This window comes from Siphateles boraxobius, unplaced genomic scaffold (assembly GCF_051911475.1).
Source record: "Siphateles boraxobius isolate OS27281-9 unplaced genomic scaffold, OSU_SipBor_1 8, whole genome shotgun sequence".
NCBI lineage: Eukaryota > Metazoa > Chordata > Actinopteri > Cypriniformes > Leuciscidae > Siphateles > Siphateles boraxobius.
The window spans coordinates 36,413,516-36,430,581 of NW_027509208.1; the positions used below are offsets into that span (position 1 = coordinate 36,413,516).

General features: G+C 41.4%; 1 protein-coding gene across 6 annotated transcripts in view; it reads right to left on the minus strand.

Moving 5' to 3' along the window:
• Positions 1-1,627: 1,627 nt before the first annotated feature.
• The window catches only part of runx2b (RUNX family transcription factor 2b), a 57,604-nt gene continuing 42,165 nt past the window's right edge, over positions 1,628-17,066 (minus strand). For 4 of the 6 annotated variants that reach the window (XM_077221225.1, XM_077221223.1, XM_077221222.1 and 1 more), the window contains 2 exons: positions 15,495-15,656; positions 1,628-4,959 (listed from right to left, as the gene is read on the minus strand). In XM_077221225.1, the coding sequence (XP_077077340.1) occupies positions 4,472-4,959; positions 15,495-15,656 (650 nt within the window). In that variant the 3' untranslated portion in view covers positions 1,628-4,471. Of the gene's footprint in view, positions 4,960-15,466; positions 15,657-17,066 lie in introns of all 6 variants that reach the window. The other 2 variants (XM_077221227.1, XM_077221226.1) reach the window with 2 other exon arrangements.

The following is a 17,066-nucleotide window of genomic DNA, read 5'->3' on the forward strand; positions in this document are numbered from 1 at the left end:
AGATTCTTTGATGAAAAAGTTCAAATGAACAACATTTATTTGAAATAGAATTCATTTGTAACATTATTAAAAGTATTGATTTATTTTCTTAAAAATCTTACCCTCAAAGTTTTGAATGGTATAGTGTATCACAAAAACATTAGACAGCACAAAGGTTCTGCATTAATAATAATCATGTTTCGTGAGCAGCAAATCAGCATATTAGATTCCTGAAGGATCATGTGACACTGAAGACTGGAGTAATGATGCTGACAATTCAGCTTTGCATCATGAAATAAATTATGTTTTAAATATGTTCAAATATAATAACAATGCACTAATACTGAACAATAATACTGTTTTTACTGTATTTTTGATCAAATAAATGGGGCTTATAGGTCCTAACTTCTTTCAAAACATAAAAATTGTAATTTTTCCAAACTTTTGACTGGTAGTGTATTGCCTATTTGTTTAAAGTTATTTGAAGATGTTTAGACATTTCTAATGGAAAGACAGAAGTACTGATTAAGATAATACATTTTTGCAGTATTAGTGGCCATATTAGTAGAATGCATTTAGTGGGCCCTTTCAAACCCAAACCATTTACAGACGTTCAGTAGTATAACACAGAGGTGCTGACTGGTTTGTGGGTGGAATGTCTCTCTCTCTCTCTCTCTCTCTCTCTCTCTCTCTCTCTCTCTCTCTCTCTCTCTCTCTCTCTCTCTCTCTCTCTCTCTCTCTCTCTCTCTCTCTCTCTCTCTCTCTCTCTCTCTCACTCTGTGCTTCTCACTTAGTAAGACAATAATTGAAAGATTGATATCAAATGGGAAATCTGGGAGAATTTTGCTTGACCAAGAACAATATAACTGTATCAGGTACAGTACATTCCCAAATACTCAACACACCCAACGTTACTTTAGATTTCACTCCACTGCATTTAATAACATACAGCGGTCCAAAAGTCTGGAGCACATAGAAAATCTGGGATTTAATTAAATTAAATTAAATCTAATTTGGGTCCATTTAAAACATTCAGAACAATTTCTTTGTTGCCCACTCAAATTAAGGACCCTGTGTTCTCTGGCTCAATATTTACTGGATGTATCTGAACATCTAAAGTGTGAACCTGAAGCGTGCTTTTCCCACTCAGTTCATATTCATGGAAATCCCAGGAAGGCTCCTGGTTTAAATGGAGATGGATCACTCTCTGATTATGCCTGTTATGTCTTCAAGCAATGTGTAACAGCCCCAGTTTAAAAGACATCAATACCAGAGAGAGACGAACGCAGGACTGAGGCCAGCCGTGTGCTTCCAGGACCATCCAAAGCAAATGTTGATCCAGACTTTTGTCCAAGTCAGTGCATTCTACAGTAGTGCACAAACCCTGAGCTGCTTCCCAGCTTTCATCTCCGGCCAGGTATCTTCAAGGTTCATTGATAAGGCAATGAAACTGTATGTAAATGGAACAACCCGGCGCATGGACTTCTGGCCATTAGTCTTCCCTAAAGCCCCAAAGTGACTTTTAATCAATGTCAAACTGGGGAAAAGAGACGGAGGAGAAAGTTTAATGACTGAGATGATATATTTAAAGAGGAACACAGTAATGCCAGGAAACTATGATAGAATACTACGTTTGAGACCGACGAAATCATTGCAAAATGTCTTTTTATTTCTCTTACAAAGAAAACTATTATAATCAACATACAACAATCAAACAAAGCCAATTTCTTTCACTGTTGTCATGATAAACCCTTTCTCTATCCGTGGATAAAAGAGAACAGGCTTCACAGGGAAGAAAACACAGATGTGCAAAGGAAACAAAGCATGCAAGAACCAGAGACAAATTTGCTACAAATTGCCCTCAGTTAACCTGTCAGATAAATACTAATTTACAAAAGAAGGAATGAGATAATAATTCAACAAAACTCGGGTGGTGTATTTACCTCCTGTAATATACAACATGGTCTCTGAACGATGTAAACATTTCGTACACACTCACAGCTATTTAAATTTATAGGCAGACGGCCTGATTTGAAGCAGTGTCTCCGTCAGGATGACGGAGGGACCAGAAATGCTGAACCGGGCCTTGAAAATAAACCGTGACCAGTCCTTCCAGAGATGCAATACTGGACCAATGTTCAGGTAAATAAGGACAGAAACACATCCTGCCCAAGTTAAGAGCTTTTGGTTTTTTAATTGCTTAAATATGGGCTTTACAAGCCATAGTTTATTTAAAGCACTGCTTTGAGGAAAGCTTTCAGTTGTGTGTTGAGGTCTGTATAGTTCCAACTGTAAGGCACAAGATAAATATAACTCTGGTACACTATTGCAGTTGGGTAAGTCAATCCGTCGATGATGGACGGACTAAGGGAATACTAATACTATATTATAAAGTTAATTTGCACACGTATAACCTGATAATGAACATTTTCATTAGCTAAATTGACAATGTACCGTCCATGGAATAAAATTTAGCAACATTACCATTCAAAAGATTGGGGTCGGTTAAGAAAATCTGAAAAATTTCTAATCAAAGTCACCTTCAGGCCAGTCATTTCACTCGGTGGCCATCTTTGAAATGCCTCTCATGCAGCTATTTCAGTCATGCAAGTGCATCTCTTTGAATGGGGAAACATCAAATTCTCCAAAGCTGTTCAACAGAGCTTACGATTAAATATCATATTTTAAATCACTAATGAAATCTGACATCAACTGTCTCAACAACTGTTTTAGCAGAGCTAAGCGGAGCTTCTAACGGGCAGTGACGCAATGACTTTAGCAATTGCCGATTGGCTGTTTTTTTCAGAAGGATAAAACAAAGATTTATCTTATTCCACCATATTAAAGATTTATTCTTATTCCACCATATTGTGCTTTGCACTTTCTCCCATTCATAGTAATATGAGTGCATCTTCTTTTCTATATTTACCCCCGGTTTCACAGACAAGGCTTAAGTCTAGTCTCAGACTAAAATACATATTTGAGCTGTTTTAACTGAAAGCAACTTGCACTGACATATCTTAAAATATGTTAGTACCATTGTTTTGTCTTAAGATGCACACCAATAATGTTTTTTTCTAAGGCACGTTCATAAAAAGCTACTTAACTGTCCTATTTGAACCAAGACCTAATCCTGGTTTAATCTAAACCCTGTCTGTGAAACCAGGCCCTAAAGTCTTTGTTCTAATGTGCTGATTTGTTACTCAAGAAATAGTTCTTATTAATATCAATGTTGAAAACAGTTGTGCTGCGTAATATTTTTGTGGAAACCATTTCTTTTAAATTTCTTTTCAAAGAATAGAATATAAGAATATTTTAAGAATAAGAATAAGAATATTCTTTTATTTTTTTAAAGAATAGAAAGTTTAAAAGAACAGCATTTATTTGAAATCAAAATCTTTTGTAGCATTATTAAAGTCTTTACTGTCACTTTTGATCAATTTAATGCCTCCTTGCTGAATAAAAGTAATAATATCTAAGAAAAAACTCTTACTGAACCCAAGCTTTGAATGGTAGTGTAAATTTAGCCTGCATTAAATTTCATAGCAAATAATAATAATAAAAACAAATACTGGGATTTACTCCAGCTGCATTTTCTGCAATGGGTAATATAGTGCCATAAGTGTATTACCCCTCTTTTTTGGGCATATGAACCACTCCAGTTATCAGGAAAAGAATATAACCTTCAATATTGCCCTCACTGGAAACCTTTCCCAGACTTTTGACGAAGCAACATAAAAGCTAAATAAATTATCCCAGCACATGCACGTTACTGAAAGAAAGCTTGATCTAGCACATTGGCAAACACTTTTGAGCATCCATGGCTGTTTCTTTGGTTTATAGCTTTCAAACAGCGAAAGATCATTTGGTACCAAGCAATATTAACTGCATACAAATGTAGTGTACTTAGACACAGAGACCCTATTTCGTTTTAAACGCATTAGACTTAAACATACAACTCTGTGTGATCAATTAAGGCACATGAATTTAAATTACCCTAAATTAGTTGCATTAATTAAACATAGACGCTTTACAAAAATATTCCCCCTATGTTCCAAATACATTAATTAATCTATGGCTTCATAAGTTACTTTAAATCCTTTTATCAAATACGTATAACTTACAAGCTTAAGTTAAAAAAGCACAAGAAAGAGATTTTGATCACAAACTGTCATACAGATGTTGTTCAGTGCTTTAAAATGATATATTAAAAACATGCCAAGACAAGTAAATGATAACATGATGCTAATGAAATACTCGACCCATCTCTATTCCTTCAATTCGAAATTCTCCTGCCTATGACAATGATTCCCAGAGGTCAAAAAGTCCAGAACAATGTATTACAACAACAAAGTTCAATGTAGTGTCAAAAATACTTCCCTTTCAACAGGCTCATAAATACTCGTGTCAGCCAGGGAAAGTAGCTCAGCGAGATCCTAGTAAGGTTTGTGCTTTAAAACCATGCCGTTCGTCTGGAGGTTCAACGCTCACGTCAATATGGCCGCCACACGCCTTCGTCCATTCTACCAGCAGGATTAAGCAGAGTGGGGGAGTTGCTATGACTACCGTCTCCCTCCACCCCCCCGCCTCCATCAGCCTGGACCGGGAGGTTGGGATTGACCAGGCTGGTTCCCGTGGATGCGCTAGTACAAGGCGGCATCATGCGGGTGGGCGATCGGTCCCCTCCTGGAACCATGGAGAACTGGTAGGAACCAGAGGAGGCCCCGTAGTAGAGATAAGGAGTGCTGCTGCTCTGGAAGGGTCCGCTTTGGCTCTGTGTGGAGCCGGGGTACGGTGGCGGAAGGTAAGTGTGGTAATGAGCGCTGCCGAGAGACATTCCCGTGGTGACCGGCGTGGGCGTGTACGTGAAGGTCGTCGGGTAGTGCATTCTGGGACTGGAGAATCGGCTCTCGGTGAGCGAGGAGAAACCGGGAAACTGACGTTCAAACTGGCCAGGAAAAGGACTCAAATCTGTCGAACCTTCAGAAACAAATGTTGGGGTTACTTTCAGAGCAGGATGAAATACTATTGAAGACAGAAGTGACAGTGTTAAATAACATGACAACACAATAATTGTGTGAATTGAATTTTTCTTCATTGAACTACAATCCAGTTTAAGCAAGTGCTAAAGGAGTTCATTGTGAATTAAGCCCCATCTATACAAATTTACACACACAAACTGTGTATATATATTTATATATATATATTTAAATGTTTTTGAAAAGACATATCTTCTGCTCACCAAGGCTCCATTTATTTGAAAAATACAGTAAGTAATAATGAAATTTATTATAATAAATTAATTTTTATATGCGATTTGTTGCTCAAAAACAATTTGTATTACTAATAGTGAAAATACTTTAATACTTTTATTCAGCAAGGATTAAATTGATCAAAAGTTACAGTAAAGACATGTATAATGTTACCAAAGGTTTATATTTCAAAGAAATATCTTTCCTTCAAATCAAATAGTCCTGAAAAGATATCAGTGTTTCCACAAAAATATTAAGCAGCAAAAACTGATGTGTCCGTCCATCTGTCTGTCTATGTGTGTGTATGTGTCTATATATATATATATATATATATATATATATATATATATATATATATATATATATATATATATATGTATATATATATATATAAATCTATTGAAACCATAAAAAAGCCCTGTATTTAAATAAAAATTAAAACTACATTTAAATGACGGAATGCAGCTTTTAAAAACCAACCGTTAACTTTAATTTACAGACGCACATACGAGAACAGTTTATCGATTAGTTGGTTTAACTTCATTGTGGTTTTTCCTCTTTGTCACAGACAAGTTCATGTGTATGTGTATTCATGTGTGCGGTTATATGTCTCAGTTCGTTTGTGTCTCCAGGCTATTTATATGCCTCTGTATTCTGTGTGCATGTTTAAATTGTTTCTGTGCATTCAAACATGTGTGTGTGTGTGTGTGTGTGTATCTGCATCACTTGGCTGCCGCACATAAAACACAACCAGGATGCATAATCGGTCACACATTTGGAAACATTTAGAGGGGCGCGAAGCAGCATCGTAGCGAGAGAGACAGACGTCTGCACTGTTGTGGGCTTCTGGTATCTTCAGCATTATAAACCCAGGCAAAAACTGTCCATCTGCCCTTCTGTCCTTAACATATTCTTTATTTCTCTCCAAAAATCAGAAACCACTAATGGTCTGTAGCTATAGCGCTAGTGCCAAGGGGTAAAGGAACAAAAAGAAACGGCCTCGCCTCCCTGGCGCGGGGCTGTTTTCATAAATCACACGGCGTCTTTCTTGTCACCATGTCTGCGCCTGTGGGCCGACTGGGTGGCATGGTAAAATGTGGGCGATTTGCGGAGGCACGGCTTGTCGCTAATGCTAGCAGTGTCTCCTTTCCCCTCTACACCCAACCCCTTTTTCTTTTATATTCAAAATCTTTGGTTTGAGTGGCTGACGATCATGGTTCTCTCGCCCCGGGCTGTACAGACAGCCTGTGTTCTGAATAAAAGGCCATATGATAAAAGCGAAAAAGTTATTTACATACAATCTCTGGTGCTAGTCACCAAAAATCCATAGACGAGATGGCGCTGGTCTTGAAAACAGATGCTATGTCTGTAAAACTAACGATTTATTTGGCAAGAGTGATTAGTTTCAGGTGAACCAAACAATTATGGGTTATTATGTATAAGTCATGTCTACATGAGGTATGATGTCACCATGCAACACAGTGCAGTAGTTTTTACCCTTTTATTTGATATAATACAAAATCTAAGCCTCTAACGTTCTAAATTTGACAGGCAAGTATGTGAACACAAATGCTTTGAGATCGATTTCATGTATTATTTTTTGAAAATGAATCAGACCTCAATTCATAATGCAACTAGTGTTCCTCTCATTAACTAAAACTATTAAGACATTTGGTTAATAATAAAATAAAATCTAAATATTAGATGAAAAAAAAACTAAATGGACATTAGAAATACTGAAATAAGTTTAAGTTGAAGTAGTACAATTACTAACTGAAATAGAATTAAAATTAAAACCGTTTTAAAAATATAAAAAAAAAATAATAATAAAATAACAAAATTTAAAAATCGAATCAAATATAAACAAACACTGATTTAAAATATTAATAAAAACTATATCAACTATAAAAGTATATAAATAAATAATACTAAAATAACTTTTTTGCATTTTTACATTGCAGATGTTAGCATAATCTGTAATCATTTACAGCTTTTTGGTTTACTATCATGCAGCAGTTAAAAAAAAAGTTAGTAAAAGGGAAATGTTAAAGTCAGATAAGTCACTAATGGCAGTATTCTAGAAACCTCTGAAACCGATATGTTGATAACTAACGATCTGAATAACACCACAATAACCCAAGTTTAAAGGCACAGTATGTAAGTTTCGCTGCTTGGTCGCTTATTCAAAACGATAACAAAGACGTAGCTGAATGACGCCGTGAAATGAGTGTGGAATCATGGGAGTTGTTGTCTTCACCTTCACAGCCGATGGAAAGCAATCCGAAGGGACTCGGGCAGAAATCATGTTCATGGATGAGCTAATGTATTAAAGTTTTATTAATATTAGTGAGTTATGAAGCAGGGCAAAGCTGAGAGCCGTCGGATCGGAACGGTCTCGAGTCCAACAAAGGAGCTTTTATTATGCTTACATGCTGAAGTCAACAACTGCCGCTCCTTTCCCTAGTTGTTTATGTTTATTTTACGATTAAAGTTAGTTTTAACGTTTGCTGGTTCCCGCCTTCTCTGAACTTGAACTTTGTTACAGTTACATTTGATCACTTATAACCACATTATTATATTTCATTCTAATGAAGCAGCCGCAAGTGCTGAACTACAACTCGTACGGCTCAGTTTATCTGACAAATTAAAACGTCCCGGGTTACGTATGTAACCCTAGTTCCCCGAAGGGACGGACGCTGCGTGAAATCGCAGTGGGAACGCCCTCAGCTTGACGCGTCTGAAGCATGAATGAAATCAGTCAATGGAGAGAATGAGCGTACGGCGAGTGACGTCATCGACCAGGAAGCTATAAATATCCCCTGAGTACACAACACGCCAGCTTAAAAGTTACTGAAGCAGCGACCCAAGGGGATGCCGAGAGTATGGCAGGACACGCAGCGTCCGTCCCTTCGGGGAACTAGGGTTACATACGTAACCCGGGACGTTCCCCTTCAGGGACTACCGCTGCGTGAAATCGCAGTGGGAACGCAATACCCACATCCCCATACGACCAAATCCCCGTCGTGTGTCATTAGGAGACACAAACCGACGAGAGAACCTGAGCCCCGGGAGTGGAGCTAAGATCGAGGGAATAAAATCTAACGAAAGTGTGCGGTGAGGACCAGCCTGCCGCATCACAAACGTCCTGAAGAGAAGCTCCTGAAAGAAGAGCTGTAGAAGCAGCCATACTCCGGGTGGAATGAGCCCTTACAGCCAAAGTGAAGGCTGATGGGCCGAACCATAAGCAAGTGGGATGGCCTCGACCACCCACTTGCTCATCCTTTTTCTAGATGCAGGACACCCTTTCTTAGGTGACCCAAACAGACGAACATTTGTTCCGATCTCCTCCACAGGGCAGCTCTGTGGACGTAAGCATCAAAACCCAAACTGGGCACAGCAAATTAATTTTCTCCTGGTCTGACGTCAGAAAAGGCGGAGGACAGAAAACCTGCAGAACTATAGGTCTAACTGAAACAGTTGGAACCTTAGGAACATAACCTGGTCTCGGAAAGAGAAAGGCCTTAACCAACCAGGAGCAAATTCCAGGCACGAGGGAGCCACCGAAAGTGCTTGAATATCTCCAATTCTTTTTAGAGATGAGATAGCGAGAAGAAGGATAGTCTTTAGAGTAAGAAACTTTTCCGAAACTTCCTGGATGGGCTCGAAAGGAGCAAGGGAGAGACCTTCTAAGATGACGGCCAGATCCCAAGCTGGTACCCTTGTGCGAACTGCAGGCCTCAGCCTCAAGGTGACACCGGGTGTTTCCCGAGGGAACCTCCACTTGAAGGGGTGTGGTAAGCAGCTAAGGCCGCCACATACACCTTCAGTGTGGAGTGGGATAACCCTGTGGAGAGACGGTCCTGCAGGAAATCCAGGACTGTACCAACCGGGCAGTTAACTGGGTCCTGCTGGCGCTCTCCACACCAAGAGGTGAAAAGTTTCCACCTCGCGGCATATAACTTCCTCGTGGAGGGAGCTCTGGATCGGAGGATGGTCTCAACGACCTCAGCCGAGAGACCAGAATCTATGAGCTGGGCCCCCTCAGAGGCCAAGCCCACAGCCTCCATAGCTCTAGACGGGGGTGAAGGATCGACCCACTCGCCTGAGAGAGCAGATCTCTCCTGATCGGTATCTCTAGGGGAGAGCCGTTGAGGAGAGACACTAGGTCCGCAAACCATACCCGGGCCGACCAGAACGGGGCTATTAGCAGGAGACTGAGCCCGTCCCGGCGAACCCTCTCCAGAACTCCTGGGAGCAGAGCGATCGGGGGAAAAGCGTACAAGCGTGACCTCGGCCACGGATGTACCATCGCATCCAACCCCAGCGGGGCTGGATGGCTGAGAGAGAACCACAGCGGGCAGTGTGATGTTTCTCGAGAAGCAAATAGGTCTACCTCGGCAAGACCGAAATGTTTCCATAGGAGTTCCACCACCTCGGGGTGAAGACTCCATTCCCCGGGCCTCGGCCCCTGTCTTAACAGGATGTCTGCCCCCTGGTTTAAATACCCCGGGAGATAAAAGCTCTCAGAGAAAGAATTTTCCCCTGGGACCATAGAAGGATCTGACGTGCCAGTTTGTAAAGCGGGCAAGAACGCAAACCCCCCTGATGGTTGATATAAGAAACCACCGATGTGTTGTCTGTCTGGACAAGAACATGGTGGCCCCTTAGGTCTGGGGGGAAGTGTTTCAGAGCCTGAAACACCGCCAACATCTCTAGGCAGTTTAAGTGCCACAGACGATGATGGTCCTCCCACAGACCCTGAGCCCACCCGTGAGAGAGGCATCTGTCATTAGCATAACGCGACGACAAGGAGCTCCTAACACAGGGCCTTGGGACAGAAACCAAGGATCTTTCCACATGATCAGGGCGTGATGACACCGTCGCAAACTCACGATCATGCGAAGCGGATTTCCCCTCGGGGAGAATCCCTTGGTCCTGAGCCACCACTCTAACAGTCTCATGTGCAAGAGGCCAAGAGGTATCACGTTGGACGCAGCTGCCATGAGACCTAGCAGTCTCTGGAACTGTTTTACAGTGGATGACTGGCCTAGCTTGACCTGATCTACTGCAGCGAGAATCAAAGCAATACGAGCAGGTGACAATCGTGCCTGCATCGTCGTTGAATCCCACACTACACCTAGAAAAGTGGTTCCCTGTAATGGAGAAAGAACACTCTTTTTGGCGTTGAGCCTCAGCCCCAGTCACTTGATATTAGCAAGAACGACATCTCGGTGCCGAACCGCCTGTTGTTCCGATTGAGCTAGAATCAAGCAATCGTCTATATAGTACAGAAAGCGGATGCCCTGTAACCTCAGCGGGGCTATAGCAGCATCCGTACACTTCGTGAATGTTCGGGGTGACAGTGCTAGGCCGAACGGAAGAACCCGATATTGGTACGCTTCGCCCCCGAAAGCGAACCTCAGGAACTTCCTGTGTTGAGGGAGGATAGATACATGGAAGTAAACGTCCTTTAGATCTATCATGACAAACCAGTCCTCGGATCTGATTTGAACATCCCCAGTGACAGACACAGCGCCCTGTAACGTACTGGCAGGGAACAGCTGGTCTGGGCACTCCACAACCCTCCTCGGAGGGGGCGAGCGTCCCTCGGGAAATCGCTCGCCGAGTCTCTCTACGCCCTGTGAAGGCAGGGTTAGTAGAGCAGACCACTGAGGGCATCGGAAAAGACAGGGCACCGTGTTCTTGTGCAGTGAACTCAGGTCTTTCACGATAGGGACCACCCTCAGAACCCTGACGTTCAGCACGTCAGGATTTTTTTTTCTTTTTTTCGATGAAGTAGTATCCTAACTCCCTGCTGGGTGGGGGACCCATTCCGCCAGGAACTCTACTAAGGGAACCAGCCTCTCGAGGCTGGCCTCCGGATGAACATCCCGAGTGACAGACACAGCGCCCTGTAACATATTGGCAGGAAACAGCTGGTCTGAGCACTCCACAACCCTCCTTGGAGGGGGCAAGCGTCCCTCGGGAAATCGCTCGCCGAGTCTCTCTACGCCCTGTATAGGCAGGGTTAGTAGAACAGACCCCTGAGGGCATCGAGAAAGACAGGGCACCGTGTTTTTGTGCGGTGAACTCAAGTTTTTCCCGATGGGGACCACCCTCAGAGTCCTGACGTTCAGCCCGTCAGGACTTTTTCGACGCGGCCTTTCTGGCGACAATGACTGTCCTCAGATCAGTCCTGCCCCGAGAAGGCCGCGCCGGAGAGCACCCCGCCTCGTCCCTCCAGTTTCTCTGCAGGGGGGCACGAGACGTGACACTCCGCTTCTGCTGTGCTCTTTTTGAAGACGAACTCGACGAAAGACTTTGCTCTGGTTGAACATTCTGCGTGACAGACACAGTGCCCTGTAACGGCGCACCGGCAGGGAACGACTGGTCTGAACACACTAGAACCCTCCTTAGAGGCGGCGAGCGTCCCTCGGGAAAGCACTCGCCAGACCCTTCTACGCCCTGTTTCGGCAGGGTTAGTAGGACGGGCCCCTGAGGGCGCCGGGAGAGACAGGGCACCCTTAAGGGAGGTGAACGCAAGTCTCTCTCGGCGGGGACCCCCCTCAGATTTCCTTTGAGCAGGTCGGCCTGAAAAGCCTGCATAAAAGTCATCGTATGCAAACATGCAGCCGCCTGCTGAGCCACCGAGTAAGCCTTCCCCACCAGCACAGAGGTATATATATTTATTTATTTATTTATTTTTTGGTGGAAGAGCCGGTGCTTTAAGTGAAGACGATGAAGCAGGAGAGAGATAGCTCGCAAGCGTCTCCTCCGCCTACAGTATCGTCACATAACCAGCAGATTTAGCACCAACAATGTTACCATAAGCATTGGACTGATTTGTGTAAATTCTGCTTGAAACCGGTCTAACCCAGGTCTTTGAAACCTCAGCATGAAGATCTGGGAAGAACGGTAAGCACCGGCTAGAAGGTTGAGGTCGTGCAGACAGAAATCTATCATCTAGATTGCTTTTAATTCTAGAAACCTGTCTATCAGCTGGCCACTCGATACTGTTATTTTTTTTTTTTTTTAGCTTTTCAACAGCCCGAGATAATACATCCATCAAACCTTCTTCATTTGCAGTATAATGTGATAAACTAGTTTTCTCTGATAATAAACTTTCGACATCCAGCTCCTCAGAACTGGAAAATCTCAATTCAACATCATCATGTGCCTCCACCCGGGCAGAAGTAACCGCCGCAGCGCGTGCTTCCAGAGCCGGGTGAGAGGCACTAGATCTCGTCGGAGATAGCTGAGATAGGGCGGAGCCCGTCTCAACGTCGCCAGCGAGATCCATCTGCGAGCCCCAAGACAAGCGCCGCCGCTCTGCCTCAACAGAAGCGGGACCCGAGCCTCGGGGAGCTCGCAGCAAATCACTCTCCTCGAAGAGCGATCGCCGCGAGCGCAGAGTTCCAAAGGGAAAACGCTCGCAATGCTGACAATCGACTCCCTCGAGAGCCGACTGGGCATTGCTGCACTCCCAAACAAGCCACACTTAGCTCGTGTGAATCCCCACCCGTGATGTGTTTTCTTTTTTTCGAGTACAGGGGGGAACACACTTCTTATACTGCTCGCTCATATTGGTTTTTTTATATAAAATATATATAGTGAAAACTCCTGACAAAACAGACAAACACAATCGACAGATTCAGACACACACAGAGCTGCTGAAGTAACTAAAAGCTGGCGTGTTGTGTACTCAGGGGATATTTATAGCTTCCTGGTCGATGACGTCACTCGCCGTACGCTCATTCTCTCCATTGACTGATTTCATTCATGCTTCAGACGCGTCACGCTGAGGGCGTTCCCACTGCGATTTCACGCAGCGGTAGTCCCTGAAGGGGAACTGTCGGGCAATGCAGCATACTAAAAATAATTTTTTGAGTGCGTTGAAAGTTATGTTATTACACTACTTGTTGCACATTGCAGTAAGTTAGATCGATATTAGAATACCATATTAATAAAAGCCGGATGACTTGTGTTGCTAAATGGCATGCAATTCATTTAAAAATATATTGTACATTAGAGAAAATGCTGTATTACTGATTTTGCTATGTTAACAAAAAAGTGTTGTCTCTGATGCATAGTACAGACATTGCAGCGGGTAAATCAAGAAAACAAGAGATTCAAACAATAACACTAACAGTGTTGAGCAATTTAATAATGATTCATTTTTTTTAAAAGGTAACCAAACAGTTGCTCACCTATCTAATAAAACACATAATATATTAAAGAGTCTTTGGTGTTTCCATGGTTTTGACGGAATTTGAGGGTAACGTGGATATGACGTCATTGACAGGTGACACAATGACACGGGCTGTCACACTGGTTAAAATAGAAGATTTCTCTGGATTTAAACATTGTTGGAAACATTTGGGATTATGCAAGTACGTAAGTCAACAAAATATATAACACTGTTCTAGTGTCTTTTTGGTATTTAAATCCAAAAATCCTTTAATGGCACAAACATGAAGGTAACTCTATCGCCCCCTTGAGTGCGGAAGTATATCACCACCAACACAAACACACACTTGCAGTGTTAAAAGACTAATACACCTGAAGTGTTTTATATCTCGCAACGAATATCTGCACTGTTACTCTTACAGTTAAGTTGTGGGAAACATTAAAGAGCCCTTTCCTTATCTGACATCAAAGCTATTATTAACAAAAGCTCAAATTCGCCAGCCACACATGAAAGCATGATATACCTAGATGAATTAAACATGACAGACGGGTGGCAGGCATCCAGAACCTGCCAGCCAGCGCTCAGGTGAGGGAGATTCTTCTTTAATCACTTTAAGCCTATCCAGGTTCTCAGGAATGGGTGAGGGTGTAGTATAGAGGTAAATTACAGAGAATAAAAACACTCACCTGGCACTGATTCAAACAGGTGTTTGGAAATGGAAACTTGTCTGTCTACATTTATTCTTTCAAGGGTATCTGGGTGTGTTGTAGGGCACACAAGGACAAATGATCTTATGGGGTGCAACTCGGGCACCGAGTGGCCTTCCATTCCCCAAAGGTTCTCTGGGAAGCGTAACGCTATAAAGCGGCTTTATTTGCCCACCACTGGCCTGTTATTATGTCTTGGTCTGTTATTAACGATATACTACGCAGGATCAAAGTCATGGAAAGAGGAGCTAAGGAAACCTTTTTTCCCCCCTTCCCCCGAGTTTTAAAAATACACTCATGGCGCCGTCCAATTTTCAAAATGGCTCCGTTTACAAATCTACAGGACCATTACCTAATAAAAATCGAGTGAATTTGAGATTATGTTTCTTACGAATTATGACTTTGAAATTTAAAGCTATAATTTGTTTAATATGATTGACAGACCATTACAGAAAAATGATAATTTCAGAAAATAGCCCTACCAAAACGAAGCCCCAATTGTTTTTTTGTGTGTTTTTTTTAGGTTCATGTGTGTTTCTCATTAATCTGATTAAACTTTCATCCAACAAATCTAGGAGCGAATTTACAAAACATTTGCAACACTTTTGTGTAAATTTCAGTGCAAAAACCAGAATCTTTTTCACTAACCGTGTTAACAAAATTACATAAAATTAAAATTAAAATATAAAAACAAAAGTTAGTTCAAAATATTAATAAAAACTATTATAGCACATATAAATTATATTAAAATAACACTGAATACAAGTTTTTTTTGGCGTTGCGTCAAGGGCTGCAATAGACGTTATAATCTGTTATAATTTGCAAATAGTTTTCTATTTCAGTAAAAAAAAGTGGTGTAGGTAAAGTTAAAGGTAAAGTGTGTATTTTTCTTAATGATAAAATACTTAAATCTCATTTGGAGACAATAAGTAAGACATTGGTAGACTGATTTCCCTCAAAATGAATGGCAGTTTTCTGGAAACCTATATGAAAACAGTTACTATTTTGGCAATTCTGCTTGGTGGTGCATACTCATTTCAAAATTCATTGAAATAGTGCTGCCCATGAGTTACTCTAATTGTTTTCAGCACAAACATGCTTATTTCGTATGCAAATACGGCTTAAAGTTATTATAAAAGTGACATTTAAGATTTAAAAAAATTGTCAATAATATCTCTTTACTTTTAAGTAAATGAAATCTGAAATCTTAATTTCTAAATATCTTTTAAAGGTGCTTAATTCACACAAACCCCAAATCTTCGAAATGTGCAAATCACCATAACACACGTGCCCACCCCCCTGCCCACTGCAGTGTTGGACGCGAGGGGTAGGGGGCGCACCTGCTGTAGGTCTGAGGCTGGAGGTTACCTGGAAGGCGTCTGGGCACATCGCTGATGGAGGGCAGTCCTGTGGCCCGGCTGGACGACAGCGGAGTGGTGGAGTGCACAGACGGGGAGGCCATGGGACTCAGGTACGACGGGTACGTCTGGTCGTATGACCAAGGTGGGGAAGATTGAGCCTGGCGTGGATCTAAAGGTACAAACAGAGAACAGGTCAAAGACAAGACCACAGTTAAAAGGCTCACCCAAAAATGAAAATTCTGTCGTCATTTACTCCTCATGTCATTCCAAACCTGTATGACTTCTGTGGAACACAAAATAAGATATTTTAAAGAAAGTTGGTAACTTAAAGGTTTCGGTTCCCATTGACTTCCATTGTGAGGACAAAGTCTATGTAATTTTTTTGACAGGCTTATGTTCAGTGATACGGAAATAAACAATATGTTGACTTCTAAAGCTAATTTTGTAATGTCTATTCAATGATTTATTCATCTGCCATACTAATATATTTGAATTATCTTCATCTGGGGAGGGTTCTCACCAAACACGAATATATGCAATTTAAGGGATAGTTCATACAAAAATGAAATTTTCCGTCACCATTTACTCAAAATCGTAAAACTAATCCATATGATTTCAGTCGTTTAGTCCAAATTTTCTTACATGATAAACAGATTTAATTTAACCCTTGTGCATCAATTAAAAAAAAGTTACGCATAGGTCCATAGAGGACAAAAATGCCTGTGTCAAAAAACTGTCATAAAAATTTGAAGCTTGGGAGCACAGAGTTGTCAGTTGTCGGCACAAGTGTGGTCTCATTTTAAAGAAGAACCTTGGCAGATTATTGCTGAAGCAAAAGAAAAAAAAAAAAGTAAATCCCCAAAAAAGTTATATAGGTTTAAGTTCATGAAAATGATTTATGAACATTATTTTATATAAAATATATATTTTATGAAACAAGTTTAACACTAAAATGGCTAGAAAATCAAAGCCATAAATCTAAATAAGTTGTGTTCCAAATTTGAGGTTGATATCTCAAGAAATGAGCTTTCGGTAAGATTTTGTTTGGGCGCAGTAACAGATTTTCCCCATTGGGTGCCAGCAAAACTCCACTGGTGCACACATTGATTGGATTTGTTATTTGCAGTTTAGTTTTTCTCTCTCAATATTACAAACACACACATGTACACACACACATACATATTTTTTGTTATAACACACATACCAACCACACTCTGACATCCATACAAACACACCCACACAATTATCGTTGCATAATTGACCCAATTGGCTCTATAATATGCAGAAGCATAAAACATAAATACATTGAGTTATTGCTCTATAGGCCAAACATGGCAGCATCTGGTAAAAAATAGTAAATGTTTTAATTTTGAAGCCTGGCCAACAAGAATGAAAGCCTCTTAAAGGGACAGTTCACCCAAAAATGAAAATTCTGTCAGTAATTACTTGCCCTCATGTTGTTCAAACCCCGTAAGACCTTCGTTCATCTTTGGAACACGAATTAAGATATTTTTGATTAAATCTGTGAGCTGGATCATTCCTCCATAGGCTTCTTCAGGGATTGACACTTGTTTCCCCA